Raw genomic sequence first — 23,332 nt, 5'->3', positions numbered from 1 at the left:
TTCAGATAACGAAGCCCCTGGCAGGAGATACAGCAAAGAAGTTTGGAGAAAACAGTCGGGCTGAGAGTGTTTACTTTGAAAAAATGCACTTGTCACGGTCCCAGAACCTACACTCCTGTCATTTGTGGGCTGCTTTCCGGAGCCAAGGCCAGGAGAAGGTGCATGAGCCAGAGAACCAGCAGGGGTTCCCAGTTCTGCCCTGTATCTTCGGTTTTGTGACCGAGGGCAAGTCACTTCACCTCACTGAGTTTCACTCTTCTTAGCCATCAAATGGGGATATTGATTTTAAAAACTATTCAGAATGTGGAAAATAAGGCCAAAGGAGGTTCTCTGGTGTCAAACAAGAGTGTTGTCTAACTGGTGTGCCTCAGGAGTGTTAACTTCTCGAAGGAAATGCACCTTTGCTTGACTTAACTGTTGACCCCTCTTTAGAGCCCAGACTCTGCGAAGTCAGATGTTAACTTGCATATTGATGAGTTGCAAATTATTTTTGACCTAGAGAATTTCTTCTGGTAGAAAAAACCCCAAATCAAACCTAGAGGTTGCAGTATTATTGCTGCATAGGACATGAACCAATTTTGCATTTAACTCAGCAGAGTTACTGAAACATTCCTTTCCCAACCGGCTATGTAAATCTCGGCCCCCTCAGGTGCTTTTCAAAGGCAGTTTTCCCATTTTTCTGGTTCCCTCATTAGTGACACGTGTTCGCTTTACGTTAGTAGGCAGGTCATGTTTGAAAATGTTTGAAAATTGTGTTTTGTCGGTATTACTGCTCCTCCCACTGATCTCATGGGGTGATTGAGAGAACTGATAGGAAAATGTTTTGGATAGTGTTCCCTGTTTTACACTGTAAAGATGTTACTTGGAGCACTCAGTGGGTGGAAGAAAATCTCGTCTCATCACAGGGGATGTGGATGTTCCAAGGTCAAGGAAGCTCTGGGAGGGCACCCAGGTACTCTTTCAGTTTCCTTGAGGATCCCCACTCCTTTCCATGCGCTGTCCCTTAGGAAGCTGTGGGGAGGGGAGAGCTCACCTTGGAGGCGGGTCCTGATGGCGTTGATTTCCGCCTGGTTCCGCTCCAGCTCAGCCACCTTGGCATTGGCCTCTGATAAGTTATCTTCCAGCTTTCGAACGTGGGCCTCGGCGTTCACCTGCTCAGGGAGAACGAACCCAGTGGGGAAGTGGGGAGGGCCAGGCCAGGCCCTCCCCGCTTCCCAGCTGCGCTGCCCTAGTGCAGCCTCCCAGGCCACCTACCTCATCCTTCTAGAGCATCCCTGTCTCAGAAACCTCCAGCGGCTCACCATTTTCTATCAACGTAAGCCCAGAGCCTTTGGGTTGGCACACAGCCCCTCACTTCCGGGCCCCTGCTGACCTCACCCGTTAGGAAAATGCCAGGAGCCAGTTAATTTAAGGAAAAATACCAGCATTAGAGCAGGCGTCTGCAGATAAAACAGGAACTACGAAGGTACCTCGTGAGTGTCTGAAGTTTGGAGACATTAGTTGGCTGGGACCTGGACCCCCAAAGCATCATCCCTGCTCACCTTTGGAGCACCATCCGCCACTTCCCTTGTGTCACAAAAAGACTCTTCCTGTGGCAGGGGCTGGATAAATTCATGTTGAGTGGCTTAATTTTACTTTAATTGTACTTAATTTTCTTTCTTGCCACACATCACTTTTTCATTGTGGCAATGATTGTTTCTCCTACTAAGTCTCCAACTCCTGGAGGATATAGTCATACTAATGTCATGATGATCCTAACAGCTCACATTTATTGAGCTTTTCTTACGTGCCAGGAACTGTCGTAGCCCTAACAACAGCACTATGAGGTGGGGATTATCATTATTCCCTATTTGACAGGTGGGGAAACCGAGGCGCGGTTAGGTTGTGCACCTTGGCCGAGGTTATACACACAGTCAGTGGGGTCTGTGACGGGTCCATCTTGGTTCTCTTCACAGCATCTAGAATGGGCCTCGGGCCTGTTGGGGGAATCGGGGGATATTATTCGTGAAGGCTCTGCGGGGTGTCCCCCCTCACCTTGGACTTCTGTATGGTCTCCACGCTGGCGTTGAGGTCGTCGATCTCGGCCTTCATGACCTGCTTGTCCTTCTCCAGCTTGGACTTGACCCTCTGCAGGTTCTCTATGTGCTCGGTCAGCTCGGCCATGGAGTCTGTGTGCTTCTTGCGCAGTGTGGAGGCCGCTGCCTCGCTCTGCAGGGCCGCTTCCTCCAGCTCCCGCCGCAGCTTCAGCAGCTCAGCCTCCCGCTTGCGGTTCTGCTCGATCTGGGGCGGAGCAGGAGCAGGGCTCATGGGCTGGCCGGTGCTGGCCTCCCTGGGGCATTCAGTCCCAATCCCACCTTCATCCACTGAACCGAGGAGCCCCAGAAGAAAGTGGACTGAACCAGCCCCCTCTTGCCTATTCTTTATCATTGATTGGTTTCTCCTCAAGGGAGCCCCAGGAATTCAGCAAGAACTAACTGGTCCTTATCCCCCTGCTCATCGTCCAGCATTTGTTTCTCCATGCAGGCAGGCAGGCAGGAATCGGGGTTCCTGGACACCCCAAGGATGGTACCTGAGCAGACGTGGCTCCCCCAGCCTCTTCCAGCCTGTCACTGAGGTCTTCAAGGTCTCGGGACAGGTCACTGCGTTGTTTCTCCACCTGGGGGGAGATGGGATGACACTGACCTTGGCCGTCCAAGAGCTCCTGTTTCTCTGGTAAGGATTGTGATGACCGCGTGGCGTCTGTGAGGCCAGGGGCCTGCGCTTGGGGAGCTCTGAACTCTGCCCGTCACCACCCCCACACTCAGCAGAGGATGCTGTCCTCTTCCCTGCACTGGGGAGGCCTTAGTGCCCATCCTGTCCCCCAGCCCAGCTGGGCTGAAGCTGGAGTTAGGTGTGTTACGATCCATCTCCCTACAGGATCCCTGCCCTCAAGCCTCCCTCCACTCCTGGCTCTTCCTTTCACACCTTTGTACCTGTGCACATAAGTGCTATTTGATTCCCTTTGCCTAGAAACTCCTCCCTGCCTCAGCCTGTTGAATGCAATCTTCCAGTCCCCAGGCTAACCTTGCCCACTCTCCTTGGACCGCACAACAAAGAGCATCTGTGCCTCTTACGTCGTCATTAATGGGCACGTGTAGCACAGTGCCTGGCACACAGTAGGTGCTCAGGAAACAATGAGGCCTTTCCAACCAGAACCCCATCCTCCTCTCTACTGGTTTCCCAACAGGAGTTTCTGCTCGTTGTTGGATTGTGGCTTCACCGGGTCCTTTGCCTCAGGAAAGGAGGCAGGAAGCGTAGACGCATCTCACTTACCTTGGCTCTCATTGCTCTCTCAGCCTCCAGCTCTTCCTCCAGTTCCTCGATTCGGGCCTAGCAGGCAAATAAGCAGACAGAGCAGGGAATTTATCTCTCCTGGGTGAAGTTAGAGACCCACCCACTGGCCTTTTAGAATGAAAATGATGGAAGGCAGCTAAGTGTATGCGGGACGCTGTCAAAAGCAGAGGGAAGCGGGGCACAGAGAGTGTGTGCAATGGTCCTGAGGCAGGAGGGAGGCTGGGGTGTATGAGACCCCGCAAGGGGTCAGAGGGGCTGGACGGAGTGGTGGGGGAACGGTGGGTGACAAGCCAGAGAGGGAGCAGGGGCTATTGTGGAGGGCCCTGTGGCCACTGTGGGGACTTGGAATTTATCCCAGCATGAGGTGGACATGAGTCAGTCTCCGAGGACTCTGTGGCAGCAGCAGATCAGCTGATGTGAGCAAAGGCGCAGGCCAGTGCATTTCAAAAGAGGATCTGGGTCTCCTCCATCCCTCACAGACAGACCTGGTGTTCCTTTAGTTTCCGCTGCAGCATGGAATTCAGAGACTGCTCGTCCTCGTATTTAGAGTTGACAGAATTGATTTCCATATCTCTCCTGCAAGAGAAAGTTTGACCTCCTGAGGAAAAGCTCTGAGGCTAGACCAGCAAGCTGGCCCGGGACTGGAGCTGGGGCTGCCGGGGGAGACCTTGACCCTGCTGAGACCCACTCAGCCCTGACCCCTGGCCTTCTCACCCTACAGATGAGTTGCCCTACAGAGCCCCAGGATCTGCTCCACTGGTTTTTCACTCACTCATTCATTCACTTGTGCATTTATTAATTTGCCTTCAATGTATTGAGTCCCTCCTGGTGCCAGACATTGTTTGGAGTTCCAGGGACACATCAGTGAACAAAACGGACAGAAGTCACTGCTCTGGTGCAGCTTACAGTCTAGGGGCTCCAGAATCACACAGATGCTTGGCCTTTTTAGGGAAAACGTTCCTCCAAAAACTTTCTGCAAAAGGCTGTCTCCTCCTGATGTGAGTTCCATGTGTCAAGAGCCACGTGTGACAGCTAAGATGCCAGAGACCAAGCAGATGGGGAGGATGGGCAGGGTCACGTGCACCTTCTGGGGGTGCTTCCCAAGAAATGTGCTGAGATGCAGATTTAGCTGCACACGCCCTCTTGGCAGCCTGTGGTGCTTTAGAATTGCCCTAGCAAAATGTACTTCAAAGATGCATTGTCCAGGGGACTTCCCTGGTGGCACAGTGGATGAGACTCTCTGCTTCCAATGCAGGGGTCCCGGATTTGATCCCTGGTAGGGGAACTAGATCCCACATGCATGCCGCAACTAAGAGTTGGCATACCACAACTAAGGAGACCATGTGCCACAACTAAGGAGCCCACCTGTCAACTAAGACCTGGCGCAACCATATAAATAAATAAATAAATATTTTTTAAAAAGATGCATTGTCCAAATTCTGCCCCCTTAAAGCTTTCCTTACCTGCCTCCTTATCTCCAACCCTTCAGCCTCTTACTCGGTTTCGGTTTATGCTTGGACTATTGCAGTAGTTGTCTTCCTGCTTTCTCCACCCCACATGTCCTCCATGTTATTACCAGGGTGGTATTGCTAACATACCCCCTCAACTCCTTGTGATCTTTGAGAGCCCCATTTGCAGGTTTCTGCAAAGACTCCCTGACCTCTGGGGTGGGTGCATTGCTTAGTACCTGTGTCCTTTCCAGCGCCCAACAGGCCCTGTGTGAGGCTGGGAGCTCCCTGAGAACAGGGAAGCACCTGCTCCTCCCTCCCTAATCCTCCAAGCTGAGCACAGTGCCTGGTACAGAGCAGGTTCAGGGGACATGCACTGATACACATGAAGCCCTCAGCAGAGTGCCTGGCGCCGGGTGCCATCCAGGAAGTGCTAGATATTGCTAACACTGCTACGGGCAAAATGAAAGACTGCGTACTTTTTCACCACCTCCTCGAGATCTAGCTTGGACCGCTCCATCTCATTGAGATTGTCAATGGTCATCTTCAAGTCACTCTCAGCTTTCCGGCGAGCTTTTTCCACTTCCGCCCGGATTTTCTTTTCCTGTTCCCAGTTATCCTCCAGCTGCGAAGACAAAAAATGCAAAAGAAAGTAGGGTGTGTGTGTGGAGGTGGGGGGTGTTGTCTGAGGCCAGAATGCAATAAAGAACCCATACTGGGCCTGGTTCCTTAGCTGTGGCATCAGAAAGGGCCTCACTTCCCAGTTCCCCAAAATGTATCTGAGGCCCCTGTGCCCTGGGACAGACCTGACCATCGAGCTATAGAATCAGACCCAATGACGGGGCATTACCTCGTGGATCTGGGTGCTAAGCTTGCTGTTGTTCTTGGTCAGGTGGTTCACCTTGTCCTCCTCGGCTTGCAGGTCATCAAGCGTTTTCTGGAAGGAAAGATACACGTGTGTCCTGTGAGGCAGGCGGGAGCAGCTGAACAGATCTGGTTCTCTGCCATCACTTCCGAGCTGAGTTGATGATGTCAGTGATCAGTTACAGAGCACCTGCTCCTGGGTGGTGGGTGAGGCCACGGCACACTGATCACCCGTCAGCCACAGGTGGGCCCCTAGGGGTCTGTTGGGGGCTCTGGTTCTCCATGGGGCATATAGGAAATCTGGGGGGGTGCTTTTGGTTGTCACAATGATTGGGGGCCTCACTGGTACTTTGTGGGTGCTTCCAGGGACGCTGGACATCTGGCCTTGCTCTGGATAATGGGTGCCGTGAAGAATAATTCTGCATATCACACACTTGCTGTCCCATTCAGCCATTTATGTAAGTAAACAACTATTTATACTTTTCTGAACCTAGAACCCAGTACCTCTTCACACATAACAACATTTTTTTCATTTAGTATACACTACAGTTTTAAAGAATGATCTACCATGAAAACTAAGAGAAGATTTACTTCTTGTTGTTAAAATCTCCCTGAGAATTATTCACTGTTTTGTAAAATTGCATCACTGGTAGCAACCGCACTTGGCTACCTGAGTCACCAGCACCCCCTCGGTGCCTGTCTATAGCCGTCAAAGACGGGCTTGGGCAGGCAGCCCTCCTAGATCTGCCTGAGCTTTTACACTTTGACAGCCCCATTATTTATTATAAATTACTTTCATTCATTTCTCCTTTTATATGGAAGGGCACTCTATTGATTTTTCTGAAGTTATATATTAGTTACATTATTATAATTTTCAATTCAGGATAGTAAGAGGGTGTTCCAACATACAGTTGATCCTCATTATCCGTGAATTATCTATTTGCCAATTTACCTACTCGCTAAAATTTATTTGTAATCCCCAAATCAATACTCATGGTGCTTTCGTGGTCATTCGTGGACATGCGAAACGGGGCATGTTCCCAGCTGAGGTCGGATGAATGATGCTCTGTCTCCTTGGTTCGGCTCAGACTGCAAACACGTGTCCTTTTCCCAGTCTATGTAGTGCTACGTTTTCTACATGTCAGTGCTCTTTGTTGGTGATTTCACTGCTTACAATGGCACGAAGCACAGTTCTGCAGTGCTGTCTGGCGTTCCTGACGCAAGAAGGCTGTGATGTGCCTTGCAGAGAAAATCTGTGTGTTGGATGAGCTTCATTCAGGCCTGAGATACAGGGGCTGTTGACTGTGAGTTCAATGTCAAGGTATCAACAATATGTACTGGGGCTTCCCTGGTGGCGCAGTGGTTGAGAGTCTGCCTGCTGATGCAGGGGACACGGGTTCGTGTGCCAGTCTGGGAAGATCCCACATGCCGTGGAGCGGCTAGGCCCGTGAGCCATGGCTGCTGAGCCTGTGCGTCCAGAGCCTGTGCTCCACAATGGGAGAGGCCACAGCAGTGAGAGGCCCGCGTACCGCAAAAAACAACAACAACAACAAAAAAAAAACCATGTACTAAATAAGGTGTTTTTCAACAGAAATACACATAAAACAAGATAATGTATTGATCACCATTATATGTATGATGTACTGATGGGTTGACGAAAACGCTGTGACTAGAGGCTTGCAGGAACATAACCCTGTATTTCCCCGCAAGCAAAGGTTCAGTATTTGCTAATTCAGTGACTCTATAGAACATTGCTACCTTGAATAATGAGAACTGAGCGTATTTGCTGTAACAGGGGGCTCTGGGTTTGATATGATGGAGAGTCACAGTCTAAGGGGAGGTGTTTCCAGAGGTGACAGAGAAATATGCTCCGGGGACATATTGTAGATTCATGATGTCAGCAAACACAGGGATGAGGGTCCACTGTCTAGTTCTGGGCTTCAATTTGCTCCTGGCACCCGTGTCTAGGCTAGGAGGTGCTCCACACCATGGTCAGCACTGGTGGGTGGTCAGAATTGGCTCCACACTCAGGAGCAACTGGAACAGTCGGGTGGGCTCCCCACGACCTCAGGAACTCATGCCTGTTGTTGCCGCAATGAACCAGGGTTCCCTGGTGTTTTAGAGCTCACAGGGCACTTCCATATGCCCACTTCATCCTTATGACTCTGGGAGCATCCCTCCCAGTGTGCCTGGACCATTCTGACGCATGCCTGCTGTCCCCTTTCACTCTGAAACCTGTCCTAGTTTGGGTGATAAATGACATGTTCACCCCACTTAACAACAAACCTGGAAGGAAGGTAGCAAGTGACTGTGTCCACTTCACTGATGAGGGCATTGTGATTTAGGGAGACTCTGTGACTTCCTCAAGGGCCCCAGCTGAGGAGCGGCAAAGCCAGGATTCGAACAAGGGTCTCCTGTCTCCGAGCTCCATTTGCTTCACCAAGAGGAGAAGTGGCAGGTGCCTACCTGGTGCAGCTCCTCCAGGGCCCTCTTCTCCTTCTGGAGCTTGGCGATAGAGTCTTCTCGAAGCGAGAGGTCCCCAGTCATGGTGCGGACCTTGTGATCCAGGGTCTGGAGATGGGGTGGCAGGGGAGAGGCTGGACTTTAAGGCTGGGAACACCCTCAGGGGGAGAAGGGGAGGGGAGCACTTGCCCCGAGAGAGGGTTCTCAGCTTGGCTGTTCCCCAGAGCCACCTGGGAGCGTAAGAGATACCAATGCCCAGGGCACAGCCCAGCCAACCAAGTCAGAATCTTGGGGGTGAGGGGGCAGAGAGAACACCGTCAGGCCTTGGCTACTCAGAGCCTGGTCCTTGGACGGCAGCTGTGCCTTCACCGGGGACTGTGTTGGAAATATAGCCCCTGGGCCCTGCAGGACCTGCTGGCCCAGAGCCTGCATCTTATTGAGGTCCCCGTGGTTCGAGTGCACATCAAAGCTGCAGACGCCCCGGTTTAGGCAGCGTCCACCTCCCCCTGCTCGGGGACCCCACCCACTGTGAGATAGGAAGGGGGCCTGGACCAAGGGCCAGCCAGACGGTACCTGGAGTCAGGGAGCCACTTGGAGGGGCAGCAGCTGCTTGTTTGGGCAGAAATCCAACAGCTAAAGGTGACCCCGCCTTACAATACAGTTGCTTCCTCTGGGAAGGGGGAGGGGTGGACATGGTGCTGCAGAAGGATGTTCTGTGAGGGGCCCCAGGGATGCTGAGGCTGAGTGGGCAGAAGGCCAGGCAGATGCCCAGGAATCCCAGGCACGAGGAGAACCAGCCAGGCCTGGGCGTCCCCACGAGGGGAACAGCTCTCGGCCCCTTGAGTCAGCTGCTCTGTCCAAACAATGGATGTGTGCTCCGTCTGCTCTATCCAACATCGTAGCACTTGCTGCGAGCAGCTACTGAGCCCTCCATATGCGGCCGGGTTGACCGAGGAACGACATTTGAAATTGTACTGAATTAAGTTTGCATGTGGCTGGTGGCTCGGGTCCCGGGCAACACTGCTGTACGGGCTCTGGGTGTGGCCCCTGCAGGGCAGCGGACTGGGGGTTCCCTGGCCCTGGGAGGAGCAGGGTCTGGCCCAGGGGCCTCCCCACCTGCTTCTCCTTCTCCGTCTTGGCCAGCGTGGTCTCCAGGCCCTCCATGTCCCGCTTGAGGTCACTGAGCTCCCCCTCCAGCTTGCGCTTGGTGGCGCCCAGTGAGGCCGATGTGCCCTCCTCCTCCTCCAGCCTCTCCCGCATGTCGGAGATCTGGCTCTCCAGCTCCATCTTGGTCTTCATCATCTGGGTCAGGCGCTCCTCCGCATCTATCAGGTTCTCTTGCTCCTGGTGGAAGAAAGAGAGTATTGGTCAAAGGCAGGGGCCGGGCACCTGCAGGGGAACGTGCTGATGGATAGGCCTCGGGCTGAGGGGCCCCCAACAAACGTGTCCTGGGGGCTGGACAGGGGCTGGCTATCTCTGAGCTTCTTGGTGATGAAGCCTCGTCCGGGAGTGTGGTCCCCAGACCAGTAACAGCAGCATCACCTGCGAGCCGGTTAGAATGCAAAATCTCAGGCCCCACCTGTGACCTGTTCATCTGAATCTGCTTTTTAACGAGATCCCAGGTGATCAGATTCACCTTAAGACGTTAGCAGAGTGGTCTAGGAGAAGTCCGGGCCACTCAGGCAGGACGCCTTTGTCCGTTCAGGCTCTGCCATCTCATCCACTGATCCCATGTGGGCCTATGCTTGCATCCGCCAACATGGAGGGGCATGTCCACCCAAATAACTCCCAGCATTGATTTAGCACTTTCGTGTTAACAAACCATTTCCTGTCCCTGGTTTCTCCTTATAACAACACTGAGAAGCAAGCCAGACAGGTGTCATCTATAAGCTAGGGTTCAGAGATGAGGGAACTGATATAGAGGGGGTGGAGTTGTCAAAAGTCACACAGGCAGTAAGTGGCAGAGGAGGGACAATCGGGGTGTCCACTGGGGTCTCCCTGAGATGGGGTCAGTGGTGTAAGACAACAACTGGCCATGGAGTCAGAAGATCAGACCAGCTAGATGACTTTTGGCTCGTGGCATAAATTTACTGAAATTCAATTCTCTGCAAAATAAGGGAAATGATCATTGTGAGGCATAAAGGGATGGAGCACATGGAGGCGCTTCTATAAACGGAAGATTCTTTTATCCTTGTGTTCATGCTCGGCCTCAGCCTCCCCAAACATAAAATGAGGGTCCTAGCCTGAGCAACTTCTCAGCGGTGTGGAAAGGATGGGAGAAAAGATGTCAGAGACAGCTTGGGGAAAATGGATAGCTAATGCCAGTGCTGACACTCTCTCGGCTGAGGAGACAGGGCTGTGACAGAGCAGGAATGACCAAGATGGGACTGGACCCCTCCCAGTCGTGGGTCTTCTACTGACTGGCTTGGGACCTTGATCAAATCTCTAAAGGTTGGTCAAGTGGAGTTTCCTACCCTGAAGATACACATGAAAATCGGGCATCTTATGAGGTGGTTGTGAAGCTCGAATCAAAGAAGGAAGGACCCTTGTAAACCAGAAGGGTCATGGCTGTGAACCCGCTCATCGTATTGGGAGTCAGGCTCCCCACAGAAACTAGGTCATATGTTCCCTCTGTGTTTGCACTTGATGGGCGAGGAAAAGGAAGCAGAGAAAAGAGGGCACGTTCCCTAGATCCCCAGGGAGCCAGGCTCACCCCAGAGGTGCTCCTCCCACCATCTCGTGGCCCCCATGTCTGGACGAGCCCCCAGGCCCAGCATGTACCGTATGTGTATGTGCCCAGCCTGCTGCTGTGGGCAAACAGGAATTTGATGGAGACTTTTTGGCAGTTGGGTCCAGGGTGACATGGCAATGAAAGAAAGAGAAGGCTGGGAATTCCCCAGTGTCTGGAAGGACACAGCTTCTTGGAAGGCCACTCTCCCTCCTTCTCTCGGTCTGACTCTTGCCAAGGCCCCCAGCTCCTGCCGCTGCCCCCAGGGCCCCACATACTGCCTGCAGCTGGATGGTGAGGTCATTCTTCTCCTGGCTGAGTGTGGCCATCTTCTCCTCCAGATCCTTGATCTTGCCTAGCAGCTCCTGCGTCTTGGCCGTGGCGTTCCTCAGCTCCTCCTCCTTGGCCTTCATTTCCTCCTCTTGCCGAGCCACATTCAGGAGTGGCTTGACCTGGGTGGTGAACAACACTGCAGAGTGTTAGGGGGATAGGCTTTGCCTGGGGGCTAGGTGGGGGGCTGCTTTGCCTTCAACCAGGAATAGTCGCTCCTCTTCTGCACCCACAGCACCTGTCTGGACCTCTCTGTGCATTTGGCACTTCTCATCCTGCAAGAGTGCCTGGATCCATTGGGTCCTCTGCCCTGCTAGACCATGAACCCTGCCCCCTGCCCCTCCCCATCTCCCTCCTGCCCTCGGTGTCTCTACAGCACCAAGCAGAGCAGGCAGGACAGGCTCTCGGGATATTTCCTGATCTATGGATACATTATTCAGGAGCACAAACACCATGGATTTGGGAGAAGGAATCGCCTCTCTTTGAAGATGACAGATAAACCTGTCATCGCCAGCCTGGTCTGTGGGGATCTGGGATACTGCAGTGCAAAATTTGCATAAATAGGTGATAGTGGGCCTCCCTGGTGGCACAGTGGTTGAGAGTCCGCCTGCCGATGCAGGGGACACGGGTTCATGCCCCGGTCCGGGAAGATCCCACATGCCACGGAGCAGCTGGGCCCGTGTGCCATGGCTGCTGAGCCTGCGCATCCGGAGCCTGTGCTCCGCAATGGGAGAGGCCACAGCAGTGAGAGGCCCACGTACCGCAAAAAAAAAAAAAAAAAAAAGGTGATAGTAAGCATCACTTGCAACTGTGTTACACTTTTTATCCAGTGAAAGCCTCCCCCAAGGTGTTGTTTTTTTCCATTGATTCAGCCTATCTGACTTAGTTAAATAAGATTAGAGCTCATAACACGCTAAGAGTAAAGGATTTTAACTTAATTTTATGTTTTTACTCATTGGAACAGGATCTTGCTCCGCTCTGTTTAATTGGTGAAGTTTTACTTTCTGGTAAAGAGCAGAGAAGTTTCTAGGCTCTGTCTCCTTGTCATCTGTGGTCACTTATGTCTGGCTTGGAAGGAATCTTTTTTTTTTTTTTTTTTTTTTGCGGTACGCGGGCCTCTCACTGTTGTGGCCTCTCCCGTTGCGGAGCACAGGCTCCGGACGCGCAGGCTCAGCGGCCATGGCTCACGGGTCTAGCTGCTCCGCGGCATGTGGGATCTTCCCGGACCGGGGCACGAACCCGTGTCCCCTGCATCGGCAGGCGGACTCTCAACCATTGCGCCACCAAGGAAGCCCTGGAAGGAATCTTAAAGGCTGTTGGTCTGGGGCTTCCCAAAGGGTAATACATACACTGAGGGGGCAGGTGAGATGGATTCAACCTTTGTACGGAAACCTTTTGATTTTCATTGTTACATGGTTACTTTAAAAATAATGTTGAAAAGTAATGGTTTAATACATGATTTTGAAAAATAATAATTTTTAAAAATGAAAAGATCTCGTGAAATCCACAGTTTTATGCATAACGTTTGCTTAGGATGAGACAGGTAAGGATGCGAAGTTTCCTTTTAAAATTAAAATTTCGAAATAAAAAAGTGAGTTGATGTAAAGAAAGGTCAGTCATAGAACAGGTGGGGAAAGTGCCATACTGACTACATTTGAGAACTTTTTGTTTAGATCCCTCTGCCGTCTCAGGCCCTCCAGTGGGCCGGCCTGTGCGTGGGTACCGCTGGGGATGCAGAACTTACTATCCCTCCCTTTCAATGTATGGTCAGCATGGATTGTTAGAAAGTTCTTCCCTATGGGGAGGGGAGAGAAGCTTCTGCTTGAGCTGTCGGGGGCTCAGGGCCCCCTAAGATGACCTGGAGCCTGTGCCAACCCTCCACGTAGCTGCCCTGAACACCCTGCCCATCAAGACAACACTGCCCTCTGGCCCCCTGAATGCGGCAGCCCTGCCCCTGGGTCCAGTGGCGTGCTTCCTTGTAACAGGGACCCCAGGTGGGACGCCATGCCCCAGCACCACCGGAGCCTCATGCAGTAGGTTGGTTCATGGCCTCCTGCATTTGCTGAGGGTGGACTGGTTGCTTGGGCGCCTGCAGCCTCACCTCCTGGCTGACTCACTCAGCCCCACTGCTGCCTCAGAACAGCCTGGGAAAGGAGAGGTCAGATCCCGTGATTTCCTGAAGTCCAGGACTTCACTGAAGGAGTTGAGATGCTTCAACATGCCCAAGGGTGAGGCACTGCGCACCAAGCCCACTTTTGTGGGGAGGGGGCTCTCTGCATCCTAAGTGGGTTTTATTTTGAGGGATGAGTTGAAAGGTGGGAAGACACACTATCGTTTTTCTCAGGGAGGACTCAGCCCCCTCCTGGAAGGAGGCTACACTCTTCCTCCAAGGTGCCCTCATTTTCAGACTGTCCCTGCAGCATCCCGCGGCCTCCCATCCCCAGGAGGCCCCTCCGCCCAGGACTGCAGCCCCTCAGTCCTCACCTTGTGATAGAGCTTCCACCAGCCCCAGAAACGCAGCTCCAGGAACTTGCGTGTGTTCCGCTGGATGACCTTCAGGCCAATTCTGAAAAAAAAAAAGGGAAGAATCCAGCGTTGCATGGGTTAAAATGAAGGCGGGGGTGCGGGGGGGTACGGGGGACTGGCTTCCCCGATGGAACCAGCTCCTCCCGGACAGCTCAGGGCTGAGCTCATTTCTTCCTGCATTTCCCTCCTTCTGCTCCCTCACCGGAAATCATCCGTTAGTCTCCAAATCCCATCCGTCTGCGGTCTCTGGAATCAGCCCTCCTTGTCCCTGACAGCTTCCTTCACCTGTCATTTACTGAGGATCTTCTGTGCGCTGAGTCCCACCACTCAGCCCCTAACTGGTGTCCCTGCCTTTGGCCGGGGTCACAGGGGCCCTGCTGGTGGATATCAGGACTTCATTACTGTTATTATTTATTCATTACTGTTATTATTTATTCATTACTGTTATTATTACTAATACTATGACTACAAGAGCCAGAGTCAACCACAGGGCAGCCAGAGCTATTTTCTAATTACCATTTTAGGGAGATGGCTGAAAAACACAATTCTGAGGGCAGCGATTTGGGACGAGGATTTCTGGCTTGGAATCCTGACTCTTTCTGCATGAACCTGGCCCAGTACCTTAACCCTTCTGATCTCAGTTTCCACATCTGTAAAATGGGGGTGCTGATCCTACCACACCCCTCTCACAGCATCACCATATGGATCAAGTAAGGGGAAGCCTGTGAAAGTGACTTGTAGACTGTAAAGAGAAGGGTTTATATTAGGTGGTCCCTGTTAGGAGTTGAATTGTGTCCCCCCCCAAAAGATACGCTGAAGTCCTACCCCCCAGAACCTGTGAATATGATCTTATTTGGAAATAAGAGTCTTTGCAGATGGAATTAACTTAGTTTAAGATGAGGTCATATTGGAGTAGTGGGGGGCCCCTAACCCAAGATGACTGCTGTCCTTATTAAAAAAAAGGAAGACCATGTGAAGACAGACACAGAAGAAGACCTTGTGAGGACAGAGGCAGAGATTGGAGAGATGTAGCCACAAGCCAAGGGGTGCCTGGGGCTACCAGGACTGGAAGAGGCAAGAAAGGCTTCTCCTCTCGAGGCTTTGGAGGAAGCTTGCCTGCCAACACCTTAATTTCAGATTCCTGGCCTCCAGAATCATGGGAAAATAAATTTCTATTGTTTTAAGGCACCTGGTTTGTGGTACTTTGTTAATGGCAGCCCCAGGAAACCAACACAGGCCCCAAAGAGGCTTCTTTGGGACAACAAAGACATTGGCACCCTCCCTATCTCACTGCCCAGTGTCACTGGTGGAGCTGAGCACCGTGTGTGTGGAGGGGTCCCTGGTCATTCCATGTGGATGGTGTGGCTTCAGTGGGCCTGCCCTACTGGTGCTACCTTCGTTCCAGCATCTTCTTGAACTCGACCCTCATGAGGAAACCCCGGAGCCGACACTGAAGCATCGTCATGATCTTGGCCAGACGCTCGTCCCGCATGTCCTCGAGCTTGGCCAGGATGCCTGCTCGGAAGAACACCTGGGGGAAAGACACATGGATCTGAGAATAGCCCCTCTGCCACCAAAGCAGCTGCTTAGCGGGGAGTTCAAAATCAAAGAACAAGAAGTTCCGACGGGTCCTTCAGAGTTCAGAGACCCTGGGAGACAGCTGGCCCTGGCCTGGACATCTGCACAGCAGGGCATGCCAGCCTCGGCATCTATTTCCTCTCGCTCTTGGACACTCCTATGGGCCTTGCAATTACTAGCTGGGTCACCTTGGACATGCCTCCTCACATCTTAGGGCCTCAATGCCTCATCTGTGAAATGGGGTTGTTGATCCCTCCCTTAGAGGGTTGCTATAAAAATTAAATGAGATACCAGGGAAAGTACTTCTGCAAACTGTGAAGCTCTGAGTAAAATGTGATAGATCCTTTGGATCTTCACTGCTCCCTGTGGTGACTGCCTGGCAGCAGGGTGCCAATGGGCCTTCCTTTTTACCACTATGCAAAGCAGCCTTGGGACAGTCATGGTCCCACGGGATATGGGAGTGGGAAGAGGGGAGAGTGGTCAGCAGGGGGAGTTGACTTTCTAGAAAGGGGACAGAGTTTTCCCAGTGTTGCACAATTTCAGGCATCCGACTCTGTTCTATGAGTGGGTCTCGTCCCCAGGAAAACAAGAACAGCTTTGCAATGCGTGTTAGAAAGGGCCAGAAACACCCAACCTCAGGGCAATGCGAATTAAGGTCACAAGATACCACTCCCCCTCCCCGCAACCTGCAACACTGAAGACTTCTGATAAAACAAGTGTTGGCAGGCATGTGAATCAACGAGGGGGTGGGTGGTGAGTAAGTACAGTTTTGGAAATTGGTTGTCACTCCCTCAGTGTGTATCTCAACCCTGGCTGCACATCATCCCCACCTGGAGGGCTTTGGAAAGATGCCGTTGCCTGGGCACAGGTGACTTCAAACAGTTTCTGGGGTGGGGAGCTCAGGCATCAGTGTTCCAACCTCTCTGCCCCCACCCTCAGTCTAGATGATTCTAATGTACAGCCAAGGTTGAAAACTTTGTTCTAGAGAAATTCTTGCATAGGGCCATGTGTGAGGATGTTGATAGCAGCAATGCTGGTAACTGAAAAAAGAAGGAGCGATCCAATTTCCAAGGACAGGAGACAGGACAGTTGTGGCATGACCATCAGAAGTCCTATGATATGGCTATGACCATGAACAAACGTCACATACTAGCCAAGAAGGATGAATCTTAGAAACATGATTAAGTGACAAAAGCATGTCAGATAAGAGTATATCAAGTATGATACTTTCATGAAGCTCAAAACCAGGCAAACCTTGGGCCACGTGCATATGTGATAAAACTGTTTTTGAAAAGGCAAGGGTACAGCTAACATTCAGGGCAAAGGTTACTCCTTGGGGTGGGGAGGAAGGAGAGGAAAGAGACGTAAAGATGAAGTTCTGGGTTTTTAAGTGGGCTCATGGGTGATCGCTTTATCAGTGTGTTTTATAATACACCATATTTTTATAGGCTTCTAATAGGACATGATAGAAACTTCTGGAAGTATAGAAGGAATCAGGAGCCCAACACCTGGCCTCAGCCTGCTTTGAATGTGCTAGGGCACCTTGGTTAAGTCAGTCTCCTTTGGGGGAAAGTGGTCTCCTCCTGTCCAGTGGGAGTGTAGGACCCCAAGTCCTTTCAGCCCTGGGAACCTCTGATTCTACACGTGGGGGCAGGGATTAGAGCCCCCAGATGAATATAAAGATGTGGATGCTTGGACACCTACAGGGAAAGGATGGAAAGGGATGCTTCTTCCCTCTGCCCTCTCCCCACCAGTCATGGGGTAGAGACATTGGGCTTGATATTTCCAGATTAATTGTGGTTGAGGTTTGGTCTTTGAGGAGCAGTGGGGCAAGCATGTGGCCGGTGGGGAAGGCCCGCATGAGCCAAAGCCAGGGATGGGGACACAGTGTACAGGCGGAGTCATTCTGTTCTCTGTTCTGCCCCTGCCGCCAGAGCCTGCCTGGCACCAGGGAGCAAAGCAGTCCCCAGCAGCCCCAGGCCTTTACCTGGACCTGAGGTGCCCCATGCAACCCTCGAACAACAGCAAGATCAGTCTGTCTGCCCAGGGGTAGCTGTGTCAGATACAAGTCACGTGACTTCCCTGATCCCATGACGAGGGGCCTGAGGCCTGCTCTGTCCTGCCTAGTTCTGTGAAATTGGGCACGTCACCTCTATGTCTTCTCCAGGCTTCCTTAAGTTTCCCACCCATCAAAGGTGGGGTGGGGGAAGGAGCTGGTCTCCGAGGTTCTCTCCGGCTCAGGTATTCAGTGATTCTGTGACAAAGCCTGAGAGTTCCCATAAGTCAATTTATCTCCATACAGCACGTCTCAGCGGTGCAGGAGGCCAAAGCTCATAGTTCTGGCAGGTTTGAAGGCAGTATTACCATCCTGCTAACGCCAATGGCTACACAGCAAGCTGTAGGGAGCTAGGGACTCTTTCTGTTCTGTCCACCTGCGCATCCCTAAGCCTAGAACTGTGCCTGGCATGCAGGAGGCACTCCGTACGTGTTGGATGTACATGCAGCTGGGAGCTTCCCTGGGCATTGTGCCACACCAGGCCTGCGGAGAAGCTGGGACTGCCTGTGCCCCCCCCCCTCCACGAGACCAGGACGGGCAGGTGACCCACTCCAGGCTGCACAGCAGCAGGCTCTGAGCCTGAGGCAAAACCAGGGCCCCTCTTGCATCACCCTGACTGTCACGTTGGGGTGCAGTCTGGTTGGGCAGGTGTCGATGGGCACCTCCCACCATCAGCCTGGCCCTTACAATCCTGACAGGACTCTGCGGGGCCAGGAAGTGGGACAGACATGGGCCCCATGAGTCAGGATCAGGCGGCCGCTCTGTCTGAGTCAACCCTGACTCACCTGCCAACTCAGGGCTGGGGCTCGTGGTGTGGGTGGGCTGGGATTAGGGTGCTTCACCCCCGGACCTCGCCCACACACGTACCGTGGTGCTCTGGTCCAGTCCAGGACCTTGATTCCGATCAGCTGCTTTTATTCTGAGAAATCTGTGGCCCATGCAGTCCTAATATTCTCCTGTTTATTGAGTACCTCTCTGTCTGAGCTGGGTTCTCACGCACGCTACTCCCAATCCTGTGAGATTGGCTTTACCAGCCCTGCTTTTTCGGAAGAGGACACAGAGGCTCTCAGCAGCTGAGGGGCTTGACCACCTGGTCTACGGCTGAGCTGGAATTCACACCCTGACACCCACCTTCTTGGGACAAGGCTGAGTGGGAAGACCCTACCTTGGTGTGTCCGATTTTGTATTCATTCACATCCAAGTCACTGGCCCTGAGCAGCAGCTCTGAGGCCTTCTTGTTGTCCACGAACCCCTGAGAAATCACACTGGGGTTCAGCACTTGGTACCTGTCGGGAGAGACGATGGCAGTCCCCATCATCCCCAAGTTGGCAGCCCAGGAAGTCTGCCCTCACAGTTATCATCAACCTGTGAGATGGCCTTCAAATCAGGGATTAGACTTGTTTCACAGAGGCCCACGGCAGGCAGAGGGAGGGGACTGACAGGAGACGCTGGGGAGTAGATGTCGGTGTGGGTTGGAAGTTCAGCGGGGAGATGGTCTTAGAAATGAAGACACCAAAATCTTTCCTTCCTGATCTTTTCCTCCAGACATGGGAGAACCGCTTCTTTTCCTGACCTGCCAGTTGCTCCCTTAGTCCTTCCCCAGCTAGGGACTTCAGAGGGCTTGGACAAGATGACCTCTAGTGACCCTTCTTGCTCCATCAGTCTGCGGTCCTATGTTCTAGCAATTAGGGAAGGGGTCGAAGTAAATTAACCTCTCAGGTGGAGGTCTCGGTTTGGGTTCCCCCAGAATCAGACCTTGAGACCAGGATTCAAGTGCAAGTAGTTTATCCGAGAGGTGGCAGAGTTGGGGAGTGGGTCAGGGAGGCCAGCAAAAGGCATGTTATCAAGCCAGTTATCAGAACAGGCAACTGGGGCTTCAGGCTGCTGGGGGACCCTTGTGTGCTGGGAACAGCTCCCCCTGGCTCACAAGCGCCTGTGTGCATCTCTCCCCAACCCTGCATTCAGTGATGTCACATTGGTAGCTTGAAGTCAGCCGTGGTGGGAGTATTTATACCATGGAAATCGGTAGATATTACAAATCAGGGCTTCTTTTTTTAAAAAAAAAGTTAACTTGGAGGGCCCATTGTTAAACATTTACCAACACACAGCTGTCTGAGAGCCAGTATAGAACATGCCTCAAAGTTAGCCCATCATCAGGGTGAGGAAACTGAAGCGTTTATATGCCAACTGTCCTTAGTCATTGGTCAAGGGCTGCTCCTGGGGAGGCATTAATTCCTGATACTTTCCGCGTGCCAAGTAGCAAAGCAGGCTCTAGCAGCCAGAGAGAGCCCTTGGGCAAAGAACTGCAGGTGCTGGCTATTGAAAATTGGGCCATTGTGTACTGTAGTAGACAGTGAGATAGTGTCCATCTCTGTACCCATACTGTCTGCTCCAATGGGACTACATGTATCAAGAGTCAACCCCTGGAGACCGAGAACTGTACTCAAGATATCGGGAAGACACCACTCACCTCTGTTTGAACTCTGGGTACTGCAGCCTGTTTGGGAAGCCCTTCCTGCAAATACGGATGCCTTCCAGGACTCCATTGCAAGCCAGCTGGTGCATGATCAGGTGGGCGTCCACCACACCTGCCAAAAGGGAGGGCACAGGATGGGGAGTCACTACCCTAGGGGTACCCTAGGCCACTCCTTGCCACTCAAGGAGCCTGAACTGAATATCCAGGTCTTCAACCCTAATCTCCTCCAGTCACTGCTCAGGGTGTCCCAGGTCCCCCACAATTCAGCCAAGGCCCAAAGGCTCTCCTGAGTGTGACTTCTGCCTAGGTGGGCACCACTCTGCTTTACAAAGTAGCTAGAATGTGCTGTTTGGATGATCCATTGTTGGAGTTTCTTTCAATGCCCCGTTTTACCCCAGTCATTCCTGGTGATTAAAAGTGGACTTAATTTGGAGTGAACCCCAACTTCACACATCCTGAGGACTTCCAGCTGGGAGACATGTCCCCATGATGTACCTGATTGCTTGAACTCATTGGGGACAATACAGCGGACAAAATGGGGGGAGGTGCTGTGGAGGGTGGCCATCAGCTTGTTCAACTGTTCCTGGGGGTAGAGGGAAAGAAAGAGTGAAACTTGGCATTGGTGTTGCAGGACACCCATGCTCAGGAGAGGTATTTGTTTAGAGTTTAATTAATTTAATTACAATTACAATTCAGTGCTTTGGTCACACCAGCCACTTTTCAGGTACTCACTAACCACGTGTGGCTAGTGGCTATCGTACTAGACAGCATATTGGACGGTGGCTGCCACATTAGACAGAAGAGAACATTTCCATCATCACAGAAAGTTCTGTCAGATAGTGATGCTCTCAAAGGTCCAGTAACTTGCCCAAAGTGACATGTTTTACAGAAAGAGGGACCCTCTGAGTTCAGTGCTGGCTCATCGTAGAATCTTGCTACTAGAAGGAACCGTAGTGCCTATGTGGACAAATCCCTCACCAATTTTTTTTTTTTTTGCGGTACGCGGGCCTCTCACTGTTGTGGCCTCTCCCGTTGCGGAGCACAGGCTCTGGACACGCAGGCTCAGCGGCCATGGCTCACGGGCCCAGCCGCTCTGCGGCATGTGGGATCTTCCCGGACCGGGGCACGAGCCCACGTCCCCTGCATCGGCAGGCGGACTCTCAACCACTGCGCCACCAGGGAAGCCCCTCCCTCGCCATTTTTAACTTCCCTAATAGATGATCCCTCCTCTTCCACTTGGATACGTCCAATGAGGTGGCCCACTCTGCCTCAGGACAGCCGGATCCTTGGGAAGTATTGAAATCATTCTTTGTGCAACATCTCACCATTGGCTACATTTCTGCCCTTGGAATATGTTTCTAGTAGTGCCCAAACTTTGTGGAAGTTGTGCCCAGCCCAGAAGACCTGCCAGCACAAGATCTTAGGCACTGATATTTCCACTTGTTATGCTGGGCAAGTCCCATCATTCTCTGGGTTTCAATCTGAAACAAGGCAGTTAGACTGGACCATCTTTAAGGGTTTTTTCTGCCCTATGGTCCTGTGGTTCTGTGCCCTCTTCAGAAGGAAACGGACCCCTGAAATGAAAGAGGCAACCATAGGCATAGAAATGAAATCATCCTGTCCTGGGCCATGAGGTGGCAGCCAGACCACTACACCATTGGAAGGGATGGTTGGGGGCAGTGGTCACAAGGTGGCCTCTGGGGCAGCCCCTACTTACCCTGTAGAAGTTGGAGACGGTCATGAAAGAGGACCCTCGTTTCTGCTTCTTGCTTCCAGCTGAGGAAGAGAGATAAGCATGTTTCACATCAGTACCCAGCACAGGGGCAGGCAGCCCCATTCAGTGCTCTGTGTCAAGGACGTGCATCCTCTGTTGTTTTTTTTTTTTTTTTTAGTTTCTGCTTTATAACAAAGTGAATCAGTCATACATATACATCTGTTCCCACATCCCCATCCTCTGGTTTTGAAAAGACTTGTCTGGGGACTAGATGAGGTGGGACCCCCACACCAGGAAAACGAGATCTACCAGGGAGAGGGTGAACGGGCTGACTGTGGCATAACAGTCACAAGGAGTGCTGTGCTTCCTGGAGGGTCTGTAGCCCTTTGTGATTTAGGGCTGGCCCAAGGCAACACACTGCTGCCATTGCCTGGGGAGGAGGAAGAACCCACACCATCTGGAGGAATTGCATGCTGGTGGCGCACACATCTCTGAGCCCAAGGAGATTTGCAGTTCTTGTCCCTCTAAGTGGCGGCCCTGTTGGGTGTTCCCCTATGGGTCACATGACCTCTACTGGGTAGGAGGCAGAACTGAGCTTGACATTTGGCTCAGACAGGAGAGCAGGGAGCAGAAAATAAGCACAGAGCTTTTGGGCATCAACTTTTCCAAAGCAATATCGCTCCACCTAGATGTGATATGGGCCCAGTGATCAATTCGGTTGATGGAAGAAGCTCCCAGGATGCATCTGTACCTCTTTATTGCAGTAGCATCCATAGCCGATCTCAAGCAACTTTTCATTCATTCATTCATTCGTTCATTTGTTCATTCATTCATTCAACAAGAGTCAAATATGAGAGTTTTTGTTTTCTTTTTTCCCTACTTCTGGCCGCTAAAGGGTATCGGCACAGAGAGACTGGACACACGAGGGGTCAGCCATACTTGGAGCCTCCTCTTCTTTGAAGAGAAGGGCTAGGAGCCCCAGGCTTGATTTCTGGAACAAGCCCACCACTGTTTCATTCAGGGGGTCTTTGTTCTTCTCCAGCCAGCCCGTGATGTTGTAACCCACCTGGAAGGGGGCAAATGCCAGTGGTTACATTTCAGGCCCAGATTCCACCTTTCAGGTCCCACAGCCAGAACCTCAATCTACATCTGTCTACTCTGGGTTCCCAGGACCAACCTTCAGCCCCATCTCCTGGGACTTCAGTTCCTGTCCTGATGACTTGCCTGGAGCCCTGGGACGTCCATGAACCCCCATCTCTTGGGCATTTGCAGTTTGCCTGTCTAGGGCACCCTGTCTCTGAGCTTTACCCACACACCAGGACTCCCCAGCTACTCTTTGCCAGGTGTGACCTTCTTTTACATGTCTTGCTTTGCTGGCCACACTGAGCCTCCCTGACCCCTGGGTCTTTTTCTACCCAGGTTGGCTGATCTTATTCCTGGCTCAGTGATTGACCTTGACCAGTGGCATCCCAAGCAACATGAAGAACTCCCTACAAGGACATCTATTCTCTCCTTGCTGAGAAGCACACATCCCCCCGCCATTGCCTGGTGGGAGGGGGGCTCCATCCATCCAAACTGGGGGCTTCCTGTGTCCAAGTAATTGGACATCCACTAATTTCTGGTTCCCATTTTGCCATGTAGCCCCAGCTGGAGAGGCAAAGAGGAAGGTGCCTTTCAGATCATTCAACTGAGCACAGAGAACCTAGGGACGCAGATGAGAAGACAAAACCTTTGGGCTTTCCTTCTCCTATGTGGTGTGTGACATTCATAACCTCTGGGCCTCATCTTAGAGCCTTCTTGGAAGTACATAGGCCCC

At 52.1% G+C, this 23,332-nt stretch overlaps 1 protein-coding gene across 1 annotated transcript in view; it reads right to left on the bottom strand.

Annotated features, from left to right (window-relative positions):
* MYH16 (myosin heavy chain 16) overlaps window positions 1–23,332 on the bottom strand; it is a gene marked incomplete at its 5' end in the record, with an annotated part of 57,418 nt that overhangs the window by 16,476 nt on the left and 17,610 nt on the right. The window contains 17 exons of the mRNA XM_081257406.1: window positions 1,034–1,151; window positions 2,035–2,280; window positions 2,570–2,656; window positions 3,313–3,369; window positions 3,819–3,909; window positions 5,261–5,406; window positions 5,632–5,718; window positions 8,112–8,216; window positions 9,225–9,452; window positions 11,115–11,288; window positions 13,651–13,732; window positions 15,087–15,223; window positions 18,492–18,612; window positions 19,797–19,914; window positions 20,298–20,385; window positions 21,520–21,578; window positions 22,456–22,582. Coding sequence (XP_081113532.1) covers window positions 1,034–1,151; window positions 2,035–2,280; window positions 2,570–2,656; window positions 3,313–3,369; window positions 3,819–3,909; window positions 5,261–5,406; window positions 5,632–5,718; window positions 8,112–8,216; window positions 9,225–9,452; window positions 11,115–11,288; window positions 13,651–13,732; window positions 15,087–15,223; window positions 18,492–18,612; window positions 19,797–19,914; window positions 20,298–20,385; window positions 21,520–21,578; window positions 22,456–22,582 — 2,071 coding nt within the window. The remainder of the gene's footprint in view (window positions 1–1,033; window positions 1,152–2,034; window positions 2,281–2,569; window positions 2,657–3,312; window positions 3,370–3,818; window positions 3,910–5,260; window positions 5,407–5,631; window positions 5,719–8,111; window positions 8,217–9,224; window positions 9,453–11,114; window positions 11,289–13,650; window positions 13,733–15,086; window positions 15,224–18,491; window positions 18,613–19,796; window positions 19,915–20,297; window positions 20,386–21,519; window positions 21,579–22,455; window positions 22,583–23,332) is intronic.

Source organism: Mesoplodon bidens (genome assembly GCF_964165515.1).
Source record: "Mesoplodon bidens genome assembly, chromosome: 15".
NCBI classification, from domain to species: Eukaryota; Metazoa; Chordata; class Mammalia; order Artiodactyla; family Ziphiidae; genus Mesoplodon; species Mesoplodon bidens.
The sequence above is the reverse complement of the archived record's forward strand: the minus strand, read 5'-3'. Positions and strand labels throughout refer to the sequence as shown.